The 18,843-nt window shown below is 51.5% G+C and overlaps 1 protein-coding gene across 3 annotated transcripts in view; it reads right to left on the bottom strand.

Moving 5' to 3' along the window:
* The window catches only part of LOC138753172 (estrogen receptor beta-like), a 113,786-nt gene that overhangs the window by 39,342 nt on the left and 55,601 nt on the right, over positions 1-18,843 (bottom strand). For 2 of the 3 annotated variants that reach the window (XM_069915792.1, XM_069915791.1), the window contains exons 5-7: positions 9,838-10,137; positions 8,837-8,975; positions 2,804-2,937 (exon numbers count right to left, since the gene is read on the bottom strand). In XM_069915792.1, coding sequence (XP_069771893.1) covers positions 2,804-2,937; positions 8,837-8,975; positions 9,838-10,137 — 573 coding nt within the window. The remainder of the gene's footprint in view (positions 1-2,803; positions 2,938-8,836; positions 8,976-9,837; positions 10,138-18,843) is intronic. The other variant, XM_069915793.1, reaches the window with a different exon arrangement.

The raw sequence follows: 18,843 nt of genomic DNA, 5'->3' as shown, positions 1-18,843 counted from the left end.
TTTAATATCGATAAGTGTGAAGTGCTTCATTTTGGGAAGAATAATCAAAACAGGACATATGCAGTGAAGGGGATGGCATTGAGGAATGCAGAGGAACAGAGAGATCTTGGAATAATGGTTCATTGTTCTTTAAAAGTGGAATCTCATGTGGATAGACTGGTAAAGAAGGCTTTTGGTATGCTGGCCTTTATAAATCAAAACATAGATATAGGAGTTGGGAGGTGATGTTGAGACTGTTCAAAACATTGGTGAGGACAAATTTGGAATACTGTGTGCAGTTCTGGTCCCCAAATTATAGGAAGGATATCAATAAGGTAGAGAGGGTGCAGAGAATTTTACCAAAATGTTGCCTGGATTGCAGTATCTAGAATACGAAGAAAGACTGAGTTGCCTGGGTTTTTATTCATTGGAGCGTAGAAGGTTGAGGCGGGATTTGATAGAGGTATTTAAAATTATGAGGGGGATTGATAGAGTAAATGTGAATAGGCTCTTCCCCTTGAGGGTAGGAGAGATTGGAACAAGGGGTCAAGAGTTAAGGGTTAGGGGGAAAAAGTTTAGGAGTAACATGAGAGGGAACTTCTTCACTCAGAGAGTGGTGGTTGAGTGGAATGACCTTCCAGAAGAGGTGGTTGCAACAGGATCCATTTTAACATTTAAGAGAAAATTGGATAAGTGCATGGATGTGAAGGGACTGGAGGGTTATGGGCAGGGAACGGGTAGGTGGAACTAATGAAGTTTCATGTAAATCAGTGCGGACTGGAAGGGACAAGATGGCTTGTTTCCATACTGTAATTGTTATTTGGTTATATGGTTATATCCTCTTGTGACCTTCGACAACTGTCCACAACTCCTCCAACCTTCACTGACAACCTTCTGCCTCTTCGTCCAGGTCATTGATAAAAATCACAAAGAGCAGGGGTCCCTAAACAGATCCCTGCAACACTCCACTAGTCACGATCTCCAGAAAGAAAACTTTCCTTCCACTTTTACTCTCTGCTTTCTGCAGGCAAACCAATTCTGTATCTATGCGGCCAATATTCCATGGATTCCATGTCTCATAACTTTCTGAACGTGTCTCCCATTGTCCAATGCCTTACCAAAATCCATATACTCCACATCTTCTGCCCCACCACCTCTCCTCTCCTCTCCTCCTTTTACACTCCAAAGAGAAAAGTCCCAGCTCTGTCAACTTCGCCTTATGAGACACATTCTCCAATCCAGGCAACATCCTGGTGAATCTCCTCTGCCCTCTCTCCACAGCCTCCCCATCCTTCCTGTAAAGAGGTGACCAGAACCAAACTCAGTATTAACTAACCAATCGATAACACTTACTCAAAGGACAAGCAGACAGGCTCAGAGTCATTGGGTCACATAGCGTGGAAACAGGCCCTTTAGCCCAACCTGCCCACACCAACCAAACTGTCCCACCCACACTGGCCCAACCTGCCTATGTTTGGCCAATATCCCTCTGGTCCATCCTATCCACGGATCTGTCCAAATGGGTCTTAAATATTTAACTAGCCCTGCCTCAACCCACTCCTCTGGCTGCCTGTTCCAATCACCCACCACCCTCCGTGTAAAACAGTTCCCCCTCAAGTTCCTGTTCAATTTCTCCCCTCTCCTCAGACCCATGTCCTCTGGTTACTGATTCCCCTGCTCTGGGCAAGAGACTCTCTGTTCACCCAATCTATTCCTCACATGGATTTGGGAGGATCCTGGATCAGGCAGCGCCCACGGTGGGGATTGAAACTGGCGCTGAGAGCCAGTGACACTACCTGCTGCACACCGCTTCCCGCTTTGTCCACATTGTATAGCCAGGCAGCTCCAGAGCGGCTGGTCACTTCTTGACAAACACATCTGATTCTGATCGCCAGGTTCTCGGGTTGAGACACCCTCCACACCGTTTCTCTCTCCGCTGACGCTGCCCGACCGGCTAAGTGTTTCCTGCATTTCAAATTTACTGCCTCTGCTGGGTTTTGCTCTCAGTGCAAATCCATTCCAGTTTCCCGGAATCCATCCCATAGCACACAAAATACCCCCCAACACCACCCATTCCCTCCACTCTCCCCACCCTCGTGACGTTAATGTCCTCGGGACACTCAGTGGCCCGGATCACCCCGGGGTGTGGAGGCAGGAGGGAGGGTGAGTGTAAAGAGGGAGGGGGAGAAGGTTGGGAGGCGAGGGTGAGTGTAGGAAGGGGTGAAGGGCGGTGAACATGCGGGGGTGGGGAGGAAGGGAAATGTGCAGCAGGGTCGGCGCCAAGGGCGATATCCACGGGCATTGCCCCCCAAACAAGCGAAGTATTGTGACGCGTCCCTAGTCTCCACACAATATCAGCAACTTGTCTGGCCCGTTGCAGGGACAGCCGTGGTGTTGCACAGAGAAGGTCCAGGTGGGCACCACCCCCCCACCCTCCCGAGCAACCTTGAGCATCAGATTGTGCCCCCCGCGGTTACTCTAATGCCCCCACTAATTCTGGCACCAACCCTGGTGGTGGGGAGAGTGGGTGAGAAGGCAAAAGGGGGTGAGGGGGTAGAGGGGGGTGAGGGGGCAAGAAGGATGAGGGGTTGGAGAGAGGGGGTGAAAGAAGATTCGGTGGGTTGAAGAGGAATGGGGGTGGAAAGGGGAGAGGGTGAGGGGGGGAGCCCGAGAGGAAGCGGAGGGGGGTTGATGGGGGTGGTTGAGGGAGGTGTTGGGGAGGGTGATGGGGGTAAGGTGAGGAGGAGGCTGAGGAGGGTGATGGGGAGGTTGAGGAGGGTGATGGGAGAGGGGGGTCTCTGGGGGGAGCAGTGCTGGTACTCACTGGAGTTGAGTAGGACCATGGCCTTGAGGCAGAGATATTCATCGTGTTGGAGTCTCAGCTCACGGAACCGGGACGTGGCTGCCAGCAACATGTCGAAGATCTCCAGAATCCCCTCCACACACTGCCCATCATCCCTGCGGAGAAAACAATTAGCACCGGTCCTGGACATGGGGAATGCCCCGGCTCCACGCAGGGGCTGGAGTAATGTCCTGGGGTCACGTCCTGGGGGGTAAGCTCCCAGGAGCTCATGTCCTGGGGTCATGTACCGGGGGTCACGTCCCAAGGGTCACGTCCCTGGGGCTGGTTGTGGGTGGGGTGGACAGGGGGATAAGCAGGATTCTGCAGGGATTTGGAGAAGGACCTCAGGAGGATTACTGGCCTGAAGGACATGAGAGGTTGGAATGGGGGTCGGTGGGTGAGACAACACGAGGAAACATGTCCCCCAAGCCTGCCCCACCACTCCCTGTCGTGACACCTGATCTGTCCTCATCTTCTCCTCAAACCAGATGGTGGGACAGGCCCTCAGCCCAACCTGCCCACACCGACCAAAATGCCCCACCCCCCAGTCCCACCTGCCTGCATTTGGCCCAGATCCCTCTAAACCCATCCTGTCCACGTATCTGTCCAAATGTGTCCAAAACATTGCAATAGCCCATGCCTCATCCACATCCTCCGGCAGCCCGTTCCACACGCCCACCACCCTCTGTGTAAAAACATTTTCCCTCAGGTTCCCATATTAAAAATAATTTCAAAATAAGAAAATGCAATCTCTGCTCCCCCTAAACCCATGTCCTGATTGCCCTACTCTGGACAAAGGAGTCTGCATTCCCCAATGTAGACCACTCAAATCATTTAAGATGTTCCCTCTCTGGTTCCCCACTGCCCTCCTGCCCCTGATCTTTTATAGAACACAGAACATTCCGGCACAGTACAGACTTAAGCCCACAATCTCATGCTGACCGATGGAAACCTTCACAACAAGCTCACCCTTCCCTTCCTCACACCTGTCACAGTAAGGAAGTAAGGAGTTGGTACGTTCTCCCCATGTCTGAGTGGGTTTTCCCCAGGGGGTCAGGATTCCTCCCACCGTTCAAAAAGTTCCGGGGGTTGTAGGTGAATTGGGTGTAATTGGGCGGCATGGACTTGTGGGCCAAAAGGGCCTGTCACTGCACTGTAGGCCTAAATTTAAATTTAAATTTTAAAATGTAACCTATTTTTCTTACATCCATGTGCCTATCTAAGAGTCCCAGACTGTTTGAGACCCTACTCCCTCCCCCCTGTCCTAAAGGGTTCGAGGTCCCACTTCCTCCCCCTGACCCACAGGATCCGAGGCCCCACTCTCCCTCATCCTGGAGCATCCAAGACCCCAATCCCTCCCTTCAAATCACAGTGTCCAAGAGCCCACTCCCTCCCCATCTTGGAGGGTCCGAGACCCAATTCCCTCCCCCATGTCCCGGAGGGTCTAAGGCCCCACGACCACTCCCCCCTGGCCCACAGGGTCTGAGAGCCCACTCACTCTCTGGACAGGGGGGCAGAGAGAGGGAATGAGGGACGGATACAGGAGAGAAGGGTTGGCTGATGGGAGAGGGGTAGGAGAGAGGGGCAGAGTGAGGGGATTCTCTGTACATTCGTGACCCATGGGGCCAATTCCATGTGTGTGAACCAGCCAGTAACCCCAGGACAGGTGAATGGGCAAGGAAAGCTAGGTCTCTGCTCAGGGAGGGCGTTTGGCTCGGGTAAATGAGTGCTAATCGACTTTATTAATGACACAGCTGACTCATTCATTACTCAGGCTGCAGCAACAACAGTTTGTGTGATTCAGGTGGTTTTGTCTGAATAAACAGCCCTCCGCTCCAGGCCCTCGACTGTGTTCCAAGTCAAACAGGGACGTGAGGCCCAGGAGCCAGGCTGTTTTATTGATTACAAAACGAACAAACTGTTCTCTTGGCATCAAAGCAGAATTTGCTTCATCTTCACAGTCCGAGAGAATCATGTCATGTAGCCCTGTGTGGGGGGGAGTGAGGGAAGAGAGGGGGGAGAGCGAGGGAACAGTGAGGGGGAGCAAGAGGGAGAGTGAGGTGGAAGGCAAGGGAAGAGCGAGGGGAGAGGGCGAGGGGGAGCTGGGGCAGTGAGGGGGGGCAGTGCAGAGAGGAGCTAGGGGGAAGCGAAGGGGGAGAGTGAGGGGGAGAGCAAGAGTGAGGGGGCAGTGAGGGAGGAGTGAGGAGAAGAGCGAGGGGGATGGGCGAGGGGGAGTGAGGGGACAGCGAGGGGGGAGTGAGGAGAGGAGCAAGGGAGAAGGGTGAGGGGAAAGCAAAGGGGGAGAGTGAAGGGGAGGGCAAGGGGAGAGGGCGAGGGGGTGCAAGGGGGAAGTAAAGGGGCAGCAAGGGGGGAGTGAGGTGGCATTGAGGGGGGAGTTAAGCAAGGGGAGATGGCAAGGGGGGAGCTGGGGGAGTGCAGGGGGAGAAGTTGTATGTGAGAGACACGGGGATGCAGAGGGGTGACAGGCTGAGACAGTTGAGGAGAGGCAGCACTGCATCAACACCAGCCCAGCCATCACTCCGCACTCTCTCTGCATTGCTCAGGGTTCCTGTCCATAGCCAGGAACATTCCGGATGCTGAACCAGCTCTGTTCCCTCTGACCCCAGGCCCTGTGCAGAGAAAGGTTGGGTACTGAAGTGGGCTCTCTCTCACAGTGGAACTGAATGGGGCTCCAGGCCTCGCAGCCCCTGCACAGTTTCTCACCTGCCATTGCCCACCCATTGCTGACACCCAACGGTTCCTAACCACCTCCATCCACCTCACCACACATCCCCACCATCCCTCCGGAGGCCCGGTGAACCAGGGGTCGGGGAGGCTGACAGAGATGCCCCGAACTCAAGGGTCACCATTCGACCGATCAGAGGCTGTGCGACAACAGAGGTTAGCCTTGGCAGGGCATTCCAGGCATACACCACCACTCTATGTGTATAAACCTTTCCCCTCTCGTCTCACCTAAACTTCCCTCCCTTCACTTTGTACAGATGTCCTCTGGTGTTTGCTGATCCCACCTGGGGAAACAGGCATTGGTGGTCCACCCTCTCTATGCCTCTCAGAATCATGTCGACCTCTATCAAGTCTCCTCTCATCCTTCAAAGAGAAAAGTCCCAACTCTGTTAACTTCTCATGAGATACCATATAACCATATAACAATTTACAGTATGGAAACAGGCCATATCGGCCCTTCTAGTCCGCACCAATCTACGTGAAACTCCACTGGTTCTACCTACCCACTCCCTGCCCATAACCCACCAACCCCCTCACATCCATGTACTCATCTAACCTCCTCTTAAATGACAGAATTGACCCTGCCCCAATTACCTCTTCTGGAAGATCATTCCACTCAGCCACCACTCTCTGAGTGAAGAAGCTCCTCTTATGTTACTCCTAAGCCTTAAACAGTCTCAACATCACCTCCCAGTTCCTATATTCTATGCTTTGATTTATAAAGGCCAGCATACCAAAAGCCTTCTTCACCACCCTATCTACATGGGAATCCACCTTCAGGGAACGCTGAACCATCATTCAAAGATCCCTCTGTTCCTTAATGCCCTCCCCTTCACTGCATACATCCTATTTTGGTTATTCTTCCCAAATCCAGGCCACATCCTGCTAAATCTCCTCTGCACCCTCTCCACAGCTTCCACATCCTTCCTGTAATGAGATGACCAGAACTGAACACAATAGATTTGTAAAGTTGCCACAGATCTCTATACTCCTAACTTACTCCCCTGACTAATGAATCCCAGCATCCCACAGGCCTTCCTATCACCAGTGTGGTGACCTTGAGAGATGTATAGATTTGGACCCGAAGGTCCCTCTGCTCCTTCACACTGTTAAGTAATGACCATTAACCCTGTACTCTGCTTTCAATGTGACCTTCCAAAAATACACCACCTCACACTGACCTGGATTGAACTCCATCTGCCGCATTCTGTCCATATCATGCTGTAACCTACGACAGCCTTCAGCTCCATCCATAACTCCTCCAACCTTCATACCTTACTGACCCACCCTCTACATCCCCCCCACACTGGGCAGGTAGGGTGTGCTGGGGCTTACTGACCCAACTTACTGACCCAGCCCTTCAAGGAGACAACAGAATCTTGCCCACCCCCAGGGGTTGGGGACAAGGAATGGTTGGGGAGGAGGGATGACACAGTCCGGCTCAATCCAGCAGGAGGGAGAAGGTTTGAGGCACCCCAGCATGGGAAGTGTGGGCTGAATGGCCTGTTTCTGCATCCTACTTCTGCAGGTCACCAGTGGGGCCCCCGTCCAGAGCAAAGACAGATTGCGAAGGTTCTGACACTGCACCAGTGACCTGGCTTCACTGCATTCAAAATCTGGCAGTGACCAAATGTGGGATTTGGGTCAGCGCTGCCCTTCGGTCCATCTCCCCCAAGCTCAACCAAGGTGCCCTCTCGAACTGGACCCATTTGCCAGAATTTGGCCTACATCTGTCTCACCCTTTCCTACCCACAGCACAGAGCTGTGCTCGGTCTAACCCACCACCCTCCATGTTAGCAAGGGGTTCCTCAGGTCCTTGCTTGACAAACCTATTGGAATTCTTTGAAGAAGTGACCAGCTGGCTGGATAAGGGAGATGCAGTGGTTCTTGTGTATTTGGATTATCAGAAGGCCTTTGACAAGGTGCTGCACGTGAGGCTACTTCACAAGATTAGAACTCAGGGTCTAACAGGAAACATAATAGCGTGGGTGGAACATTGGCCAATTGGCCGGAAGCAGAGAGTCGGAATACAGGGATCATATTCTGGTTGGCAGCCAGTTTCCAGTGATCTCCACAGGGGTCGGGGTTGGGGCCACTTCTTTTATGTTATATATTAATAATTTGGATTCTGGATTGAATGGGTTTGTGGCCAAGTTTGATGATATGAAAGTCGGAGGAGGCGGAGGTCGTTTTGGGGAAATAGGGAGGGTGCAGAAGGACTTGGTCAGATTCGGAGACAGGGCAGAGAAGCGGGAAATGAAGTGTAATGTTGGGAAGTGCACGGTAACACACTTTGGTGGAAGAAATAAATGGGCAGTCTATTTTCTAAATGGGGAGAAAACTGAAAATCCCCAGATGCAAAGGGACCTGGGAGACCTTGTGCAGGACGGCCTGAAGGGAAACTTGCAGGTTGATTTGGTGGAGAAGGCGGCAAATGCGATGCTGGAATCAGTTCAAGAGGAATGGAGTCTAAGAGCAGGGATGTGATGTTGGGGCTTTTTCAGTTCCTGGTGAGACCTCACGTGGAGGATTGTGGGCAGTTTTGTGCTCCTCATTGAAGAAAGGATGAGCTGATGTTGGAGAGGGTTCAGAGGAGGTTCACGAGGATGATTCCAGGAATGAAAGGGTTATCATATGAGGAATGTTTGACAGCTCTTGGTCTGAACTCAGTGAAATTTAGGACGAGGGTGATCTCACTGAAAGTCAAATATTGAAAGGCATTGGCAGAGTAGATATAGAAAGGTTGTTTCCCACGGTGGGAGAGTCAAGGACAAGAGAGCACAACTTCAGGATTGAAGGGTGCCCACTTAGATGTGGAGGAATTTCTTCAGCCAGAGGTTGGTGAATCTGTGGAGACCAGGTCATTGGGTGCATTTAAGGCAGAGATTGACAGGTTCTTGATTAGTCAGGGGATCAAAGGTTATGGGGAGAAGGCCGGGCAATGGGCTGAGTGGGAAAATGGGTCAGCATATGATTGAATGGCAGGGCAGACTCAATGGGCTGAATGGCCTATGCCTGCTCCTTGGTCTTGTGGTCCCCTTCAAATCTTCCCCTCTTATCTCCAACTGCACCCCTCAGTTTTAGACTGCCTGCCCTGGGGGAATGACCATGGTCATTCACCTTCTCCATTCCCCCATACAACCCCAGGCTTAGTCAGTACAAACCACACCCAGACCGATTCATGACTCCAGACCCACAGTTTTAGGATGCCCTGATCCACCCAGCCACTGCCCTCGACTTGAGGGGAGGGAGGTGCCACTCTTCTCTCACCTGTCCAGGATGAGATCAGGGGCAAAGAGGAGCTTGCCAGGATAGTCAATGGACCTCCACATCAACCCCACCATCAGTACCTCCAACCAGCAGCACTCCAACAACTGCACCTGGTCATGGAGATCGAGCTCGATGAAGCCTGCCGAGAGAGAGGCAGTCAGACGTGTGGCGGCAACCACTGTGCCCACAGAGCACATCCAGCCGGAATCCCCCACCCAGGAACTCACCAGGAAGCATCCGCAGAGGGGAGGGGGCAGAACTGACCAGGTCAGCAGCAGGAGAAGGGGCTTGGGTGGGGGTTGGAGGGAATTGGGGTAGACAGACACTTGGTGATATCTGTAAAGCTGCAGGCCAGGAGAGAGGCAGCAGGACATGTTGCGGACTCAGGACCTGTAGCTTGCCATATGCTACAGGCACGGACTGATGGGGAGGGGAGAGGGGATTGAGGCATGGAAGGAAAGTGCCAGTGACTGTATGGTCAGAATCACCTCCAAGGGAAGGACTTGGGCACTTAGTGGTCCCCTCATCAGTGCCTGCTTTCAATGGTCAAGAGGATGCCCCATGAAGGCAGTTCATAGACAAACCAGAACCCACACATTCCCCTCCACACCGTCCCATCACACACTCCTGGGATCAGACACAGAGTGAAGCTCCCTCTGCACCGTCCCATCGCACACTCCCGGGGTCAGATACAGAGTGAAGTTCCCTCTATACTGTTCTATCACACACTCCCGGGGTCAGACACAGAGTGAAGCTCCCTCCACACCGTCCCATCACACACTCCCGGGGTCAGATACAGAGTGAAGTTCCCTCTATACTGTTCTATCACACACTCCCAGGGTCAGACACAGAGTGAAGTTCCCTCTATACTGTTCTATCACACACTCCCAGGGTCAGACACAGAGTGATGTCTCCTCTGCACTGACCCATGACAGGGGGACATCGCTCGAGGGTTGTACCCTGCTGCAGTCTGTGCCGGGACGGACGTGGGTCTGGGTTACCTGGCACTTTCTTGGCCCATGCGATCATGTGAACGAGTTCGCGATCAGCCAGGTTGGTGAGGGACATCATCATGGAAGCCTCAGTGAAGGGCTTGTTGGCCTGGCTGAGCGAGTAGATGTTAGGGGGCTCGGCCTCCAGCAGCGTGGACAACAACTGCTCTGGAGCCAGCAGGTCCAGGCAGCTCTGGGGGGGCTGGAACCCCTGCACAGCTCTCCGCACCCTACCCCCCGGCTGGGCTGTGACACCATTCACCCGCGGTAGCCTCGACAGTCGGTAGTTGCAGCGGTCCCTCCGTGTGTCTGTGGGGGTGTGGAAGGGTGGGGAGAGGAAAGGTGGAGTGGTGGTATGGTGGGGGTAAGGGTGGAGTGGGGGGTGGGTGGGTGGAGGGGTTTGGTAGGGGTGATGCAGTTAGAGGGAGGAGAGGGAGAGGTGGGGAAAGGGTGAGTGATGCGTGGGGGAGAAGATGGGGGTTGGGAAGTGAGGACAAGATGAGATGGGGGAGAGTGGTGGGGAGGGAGAGAGGTGGAGAAGGTGGGATGGGGTGAATGAGTGAATGAGTGAGATGGATGAGTGGGGAGGTGGGAGGTGCATGGTGGGGGAGGGGTACGTGAAGGGAGGGGTAATGAGGTGTCAGAAAAGCGGTTAAGTTGGGGTAAGACAAGGGGATAGGTATTCGGGAGGGGTTTCAGTTGGGGAATTTGTGTGGGGAGAGAGGAGTGGGTAGTGGGGAGAGAGGAGTGGGGAGTGGGGAGAGAGAGAAGTGAGGAGAGAGGAGTGGGTAGAGGTGAGGGGAGAATGGGGAGAGGAGAATGGGGAATGGGGAGAGAGGAGTGGGTGGTGGCGAGGGGAGAGAGGAATGGGGAGAGGGGAGGGAGAGTGAGGGTGATTAAGTGCAAGACTGAAGAACATTCCACCCCATTTACCGAGCCCCAGTCATGCCTGTTCCCCAGAGTGCTCACCCACCTCCCCGATCCCTCTACTCCATCTCTTGTCCCACCCGTCTGTCACACCCCATCCCCTCTATTCCACACCCTGACTTGCCACTGCCACCCTTAAATAATGATGTCAAACCCTCATCCCTGAACTTTGCTGGCAGCTCATTCCACAATCTCACCGCCATCCAAGTCAATATATCGAGGAACCAACGAAAGAGGGTTCAATCCCCTACTGGGGAACGAGTCAGGACGCGTGGCAGATGTATGTGCAGGGGGACATTTTGGGTCCAGTGACCATAATGTCATTTGTTTCCAGTTAATTATGGAGAGGGATAAGTCTGGGCATCGGGTTGAGATTATAAATTGGAGAAAGGCCAATTTTGAGGAAATGAGAAAGGATCTAGAATGCATGGATTGGGAGAAGTTGTTTTCAGGCAAGGACGCGCGAGGTATTGCAGCATCTTCAAAGAGGAAATGTTCAGAGTACAGAGTTTGTATGTTCCTAAAAGGATTAAAGCCAAGGTTCGTAGGCACAGGGAACCTTATTTCGAGGGATACTGGGGATCAGGTAGGGATGAAATAAAGCAGATATCGTCAATAAGGAGCAAATTAGGTTCTTCAAGAGTGCAAAGGAAATCAGAAAGGCTGAAAGAACAGATGAGGCTGTGTTGGCTGACAACGTGATGGAAAATCCATAGAATTTCTACAAGTAAATTGAGAGCAAAAGGATAGTCAGGGACTATGTACTGGGAGCATGTCCGGGTATGTGCTCACTGGGAACACTGTACCGGGAGAATGTCCGGGAACGTCCTAACTGGGAGCACTGTACTGGGGCATGTCTGGGTACATCCTCACTGGGAACACTGTACTGGGGCATGATCGGGTGTGCCCTCACTGGGAACACTGTACCGGTGGCTATCTGGGTATGTCCTTACTGTACTGGGGGCATGTTCTAACTGGGAACACTGCACTGGGGTCATGTCCGGGTACGTCCTCACTGGGAACACTGTACTGGAGGCATGTCCGGGTACGTCCTCACTGGGAACACTGTACTGGGGGAATGTTTGGGTATGTTCTCACTGGGAACACTGTACTCAGGGCATGTCCAGGCACGTCCTCACTGGGAACACTGTACCGGGGGCATGTTTGGGTATGTCCACACTGGGAACCTTGTACTGGGTGCATGTCCATGTACTTCCTCACTGGGAACACTCTACTGGGGGGGAATGTCCGGGTATGTCCTCATTGGGAACACTGTACCATTTGAATGTCCCATCCAGGTATATCCTTACTGGGACATTGTCCAGGGAGAATTAGGCAGGCTTCTGGCAGATGGAATTATTCCCAACAACTGCCAGGTGATAGAATTTTGGTAATCAGGGTGGATATGTAGATCCCTAGAAGGGGCAATGGAGGCTGGCATGCTGGTGATGCAGACATGGCTGTGTGCACTGGTCCAGGGCATGAACCATGGATGGCACGCTTAGCGCTGTGCTGTTACAGAGCCAGTGGCCTGAGTTAAAATCTAGCACTGTCTGTATGTCCTCTTCGTGTCCACATGGTTTTCCCCGCAGGCTCCAGTTTCCTCCCAGGGGATTCAGGATAATTTGAGTGTAGTTGGGCGGCACTGGTTTAAAAGGCCAGAATGGGCTTCTACCGTGCTGGAAATAAAATTTAACAAAAAAAACGATGAAATTCTAATAGGACTAGACAGGGTAAATGCAGGAAGAATGTTCTGGATGTTGGGCAAGTCCAGAAGAAGGGGAGGCCATCTCGGATGGAGATGAGGAGAATGATCTTCACTCAGAGAGGTGTGAACTTGTAGAACCACAGAAAGTTGCTGGGCTGGTAACTTGGGACTCTGGGCTGATCAAATCGTAAATTCAAGGGAGATCATGCCTTGGCTAATGCAGCCCCCAAACTGTGAGGCCCCCCTTGGGGTATGGGATACAGTTTTGGGCTCCTTATTTAAGGAAAGATGTGCTGGCATTGGAGAGAGTTTAGAGAAGATTCACGAGAATGATTCCTGAAATGAAGGGATTAACAAATGAGGAATGTTTGGCGTCTCCTGGACTGCACTCCTTGGAGCTCAGAAAAATGAGGGGGTGGGGGGGGGACTTCATGAAAGCATTTGGAATGTTGAAAAGTCTGGACAGAGTGTATGTGGTAAAGTTATTTCCCATGGTGTGGGAGTCTAGGACAAGAGGGCACAACTTCAGGATGGAAGGGCACCCATTTAAAACAGAGATGTGGAGGAATTTCTTTAGCCAGAGAGTGGAGAACCTCTGGGATTTGCTGCCCTGGGTGGTGGTGGAGGTTGTTGGGTGCATTTAAGGTAGAGATTGATAGGTGTCTGAATAGTCAGAGTGTCTAAGGGGAGAAGGGCAGGGAGTGGGGTTGAGTGGGAGAATGGATCGGCTCATGATGGAATGGCAGAGCGGATCAATGGGCTGAATGGCCAACATCTGGTCCTTTATCCTATGTTCTACCTATTCTGTCCCATTTGCCTGGGTTTGGCCCATATCCTGCAGAATGTTTCCTGCCATGGTCCAGTGCCAAGTATTGCCATTGTCCCTTTCACTCGTTCTACCGCCTTGTTACCCCTACGAGTTCCCCCCCAAAACCTGAAATAGATGCCCTCCTCATTTCAACTGCCCCAGTGGATATTTAACCATCTCTCCTCCTATCACAACCAGGAATATTTATTCTGCCTTTTGTATAATTATTAGTTTTTCTGGATCATGAAATTTAAAAAAACATTAAAAATTTAGACATACAATACAGTGACAGGCCCTTCTGGCCCACAAGCCCCTGCTGCCCAATAACACCCAATTGACCTACAACCCCAGTACGTTTGAAGGGTGGGAGGAATCCTGAGCCCCCGGAGGAAATGCACGCAGACACGGTGAGAACGTAACCTCCTTACAGACAGCGTGGGATTCGAGCCCTGGTCGCTGTGATAGTGTTGAGATAATCACTATGTAACCGTGATGCCCAAATATTACGGTAGTTTAGTCTACGCGATTCCAGTGGGTGCATCTCATGTACTTTGTGGCTGCAGCAGGGAAGAATTTTGGTGCATCAGCATATGTACTCATGTATATGACAGTTGGCTCCTGGGTGCCAGGGTCAGGGACATCCCTGATCGAGTTCATAGGATTCTAGAGGGGGAGCAGCCAGATGTTGTGGTCCATGTGTGGACTAATGATATAGATAGGAGCAGGGATGAGGTCCTGAAGAGGGAATATAGGGAATTAGTGAAGAAGTTAAAAAGCAGGACCTCGAGGGTGGTGATCTTGGGTTTGCTGTCTGTGCCATGTGGCAGAGAGGGTAGGAACAGGGAGTTGGGGCAGATGAGTGTGTGGCTTGAGAGTTGGTCCCAGGGGGAAGGGATTCAGATTTCTGGATCATTGGGATTTTTTCTGGGGAGGGTCTGATCTGTACAAAAAGGACGGGCTGCACCTGAACTGAAGGGGGACCAATATCCTGGGGGGCAGGTTTGCTAGAGCTGATGGGGAGGGTTTAGTTTGGCAGGGGGGTGGGAATCAGAATGTAAGGGCAGAGATTAGAGTAGAAGGACTGAAGCTTGATGCTGTGTGCTCCGAGTTGGTGAGGAAGGACAGGCAGGAGACAAAACATAAATGGAGCCAGTTAGAGGGGTGGAAATGTGTCTATTTCAATGCAAGGAATATTAGGAATAAAGGGGATGAACTTAGAGCCTGGATCAGTACGTGGAACCATGATGTTGTGGCCGTTACAGAGACTTGGCTGGAGGAAGGGCAGGATCGGCTGATGCAGGTACTGGGTTTTAGGGGTTTTAAAAGGAATAGGATGGGAGGTAAGGGAGGGATGGGGGGAGTAACATTACTGGTCAGGGATAGTATCATGGCTATAGAAAGGGAAGAGGCTGCAGAGGGAGGGTCCACTGAGCCGGTGTGGGTGGAGTCAGAAACAGGAAAGGAGCTCTCACTGTGCTGGGAGTCTTTACAGGCCCCCAAATAACCCTTGGGACCTCGAGGAGCAGATCAGCAGGCAGATTTTGGAATGGTGGGAAATACAGGGTTGTAGTTATGGGTGATTTAAACTTCCCTAATATTGACTGGCACCTCCTGTCTGCAAGAGGGATGGAAGGGGCTGAATTTGTCAGGTGTGTCCAAGAAGGATTCCTGACACTGTGTGTGGACCGGCCGACGAGAGGAGAGGCCAGACTGGATCTGGTTCTGGGGAGTGAACCTGGTCAGGGGACGGACCTCTCGGTGGGGGAGCATTTTGGTGAGAGTGACCACAACTCCCTGAACTTCAACATAGCTACGGAAAAGGATATAAACTGTCAAACTGAGGAAGGGCTAATTACGAAGGGATGAGGCAGAAACTAGCGAGAGGAAATTGGGAACAAGGGTGAAAGCACAGAGGTAACGTGAAGGGAGTTTAGGGACCACTTGTACTGGGTTCAGGATAGGTTTGTCCCACTGTGACAGGGAAAAGATGGTGGGAAAAGGGAATCATGGCTGATGAAACAGGTCATGCAACTGATCAAGAAGAAGAAGGAAGCATATTTAGATATAGGAAGCAGGAAACAGGAAGGGGTCATGAGAAATACATGGTACCCAGGAAGGAGCTTAGGAAATGACCAGAGAGCTCGAAGGGGGCATGAGAAGCCTTGGCTTGAAGGATTAAGGAGAACCCCGGGGTGTTCTATGCATTTCTGAAGAACAGAAGGATGATGAGAATGAAGGTGGGGCCGATAAACGATAAAGGAGGCAACATTTGCCTGGAGGCGGAGGAGGTTGGGGAGGTCCTAAATGAATACTTTGTGTCAGTGTTCACAAAAGGACCTTGATCACGGTGAGGTCGAAATTGAACGGGCCTGTGGGCTGGACATTGTGGAGATTAAGGAAGAGGAAGTTTTGGATCTTCTTAAAATCATCAAGATTGATAAATCCCCGGGGCCGGACATGATGTGCCACAGGCTGCTGTGGGAAGGGAGGGAAGAGATAGTTGGGGCAATAGCTATGATCTTTAAATCCTCTTTGGCCACAGGGGAGGTGCCGGAGGATTGGAGAATGGCAAATATAGACCCCTTGTTTATAAAAGGTAATAGGGAGAATCCTGGAAATTATAGACCAGTGAGTCTTACGTCAGGGGTGTGTAAAGTAATGGAGAGGATTCTTAAGGACAGGATCTATGAGCATTTGGAGATGTCCAGTCTACTCAAGGATAGTCAGTAGGGCTTTGTGAGTGGAAGGTTGGGCCTCACGAGTCTAATTGAGATTTTTGAGGAGGTAACAAAATAAATTGATGAGGGTCGGGCGGTAAATGTGGTCGCCATGGATTTTAACAAGGTATTTGACAAGGTCCCCATGAGAGACTCGTTCAGAAAGTCGTGAGTCATGGGATCAGTGGAACTTTGGCCATGTGGATAGAAAATTGGCTTGTAGGAAGAAAGCAGAGAGTAATAGTGGAAGGAAAGTTTTCTGTCTGGAGGTCAGTGACTAGTGGAGTGTCGCAGGGATCTGTTCTGGGACCCCTGCTCTTTGTGATTTTTATAATTGACCCTGGATGAAGAGGCAGAAGGACGAGTCAGTAAGTTTTCAGATGACACAAAGGTTGGAGGAGTTGTGGATGGAATTGAAGGTTGTTGAAGGTTATAAGAGGATGTAGAGTTGGGCAGAGAAGTGGCAGATGAATTTCAAAGTGTGAGGTGATGCATTATGAAAGGACAAACCAGAGGGATGAGTACAGGGTTAATGGTTGGTTACTTAATAGTGTGAATGAACAGAGGGACCTTGGGGTCCAAATCCATACATCCCTCAAGGACACCACACTGGTTAATAGGATTGTTAAGAAGGCCTATGGGATGCTGGACTTCATTAGTTGGGGGACTGAGTTCAGGAGTAGAGAGACCATACATGGAGTATTGTGTTCAGTTCTGGTCACCTCATTATAGGAAGGATGTGGAAGCTGTCGAGAGAGGGCAGAGGAGATTTACCAGGATGTTGTCTGGATTGGAAAATAAGTCTCATGAGGCAAGGTTCACAGAGCTGGGACTTGCCTCTTTGGAGCGTAGAAGGATGAGAGGAGACTTAATAGAAGTCAACAAGATTGAGATGCAGGGATAGGGTGGACGGCCAGCACCTGTTTCCCAGGGCAGGATCAGCAAACTCCAGAGGACACGTGTACAAAGTGAAGGGAGGGAAGTTTAGGGGAGGTGTCAAGGTAAGTTTTTACACTGAGAGTTGTAGGGGCCTGGAATGCCTTGCCAGGGGATGCTGCTGGAGGCTGAAACATTAGGGGCATTTAAGAGACACTTAGACAGACACATGGATATAATAGAGGGTTACGGGGCGGGGAGGGTTTAGCCATTTTTCTTGGTGAGAATATATGGGTTGGCACAACATTGAAGGCTGAAGGGCCTGTACTGTGCTGTAATGTTCTATGTTAAAAGAATGTTTGGACGTGACCATGGACAGGAAAGGGTTCAAGAGATATGAGCTAAGAATAGGCCAGTGGGGCTAGTCTGGTGAGCACAGGTTAGGCTGAAGGGCCTGTTTCTGTGCAGTAGACTGGATGGCTCTGGGAAGGGGTGAACTGTGACCTGTGTGTTCAGACACATCGGCCAGGGAAGCTGCATCTGACACGGGGAGTGTGAGCGACTGACTGGTGAAGGATAGATGCTTTCCTGGAACCCAGCACCACAGGCAGCGGATCTCGTCTTTGTTTGAACGTCCCTGGCCACCACTTCAGACACCATCCATCTTCCACTTTCCTCCTATTGAGCAGCTGAGCAGATGTGTCCGCAGCCAGGGTAGAACATCTGGTAAAACAACTGGCTCCAACGCAGGGTGGGGGAACGGAGAGGCCCGCATCAGGGGGTGGCCCTCTGCTTATATCCCCGTGCAAAGCCACTCACAGCTTGGGAGGCAGGGCAGGGGGAGGAGGGAGGAAATAGAGGGGAAGGGGGTAAAGGCAGGGAGACAACAACGACTTGAGCTGCTCTGTTGCCACCAATGCAGGTAAACACATCAGGGCTGACTACAGGCGTGACTCCAGGAATGGGCTGAACAAGTAGTGCCACAGTCAGTGTGGAGGGTAGATGGGGGGCGGGGGGGGGAAGAGATTGGCAGAGAGAGGCAGGAGGACAGAGTGGGGGCGAGAAGAGTAAAGGCAGAGAGAGGCAGGAGGAGGGGGGAGAGTGAACATAAAAATCAAGATTCCTTTATTGCCATGTAATAAAGACAGTGTAATATTACATGGAATTTATTTTTTCCAGCTGTAAGGCAGACAGATTCACCACTGGCAGAAATTGGCTGAAGCGCCTCTTACAGTCAGAGAAAGAAAAGCAAAGTCACTGAATGGCTGTAGATTCGCTTCCAGCACCTTCCACAGCCACTCAGAGTCCAGTCCAAACCAATGGTCTGCGGAGTTTGCAGAAGCGCTGGAGGTGAATCTACGGACACTCGGTGACTTTGGGGGGGGGGGGGGGTCTTTTTTGCTTCTCTTTCTCTGTCCTTAAGAGGCGCTTAGGCAACTCTTGCCAGTGACAAATCTGTCTGCCTTACAACAGGCAACAGGGAATTTCATGTACGAGGGCACTGTTTTATTACATGACAGTAAATTGAATCTGTTGTTGGGTTAATTCAGGAGCCTGATGGCTGCAGGGAAGAAACCATCTTTAATCCTTTGGACTCCGGCCATTTTTAACCTTTCATAATATACACTCTGGACTGGGTCTTGTGGGTAAAGTACAGAACGAACTCCAGTATGAACCAACTGGGTAGGAAACCAGTCCCAGAAAACAGGGGCATGGAGTCCAAAGGGTTAAGCCCATTGGCAATGGCTCTCGCATTCTTGAGCACATCCTGATGGGAGAGGAGAGTGCATCAACGGTAGGTCGAATCCTTTGGTCTGTCGGCTGCCTTTCCCAGGGATCCCCTGAACTCCCTGCTGGAGATACAGTTCATATTGTCACAGAATCCTAGGAGGAATAGATGGAGTGAAGACTGAGAACCCATTACCCAGAGTAGGGAAATCGGTAACCAGAGGACAGGAGTTTAAGGTGAGGGGGAGGGA

Source organism: Narcine bancroftii, chromosome 2 (assembly GCF_036971445.1).
Source record: "Narcine bancroftii isolate sNarBan1 chromosome 2, sNarBan1.hap1, whole genome shotgun sequence".
NCBI classification, from domain to species: domain Eukaryota; kingdom Metazoa; phylum Chordata; class Chondrichthyes; order Torpediniformes; family Narcinidae; genus Narcine; species Narcine bancroftii.
The sequence above is the reverse complement of the archived record's forward strand: the minus strand, read 5'-3'. Positions and strand labels throughout refer to the sequence as shown.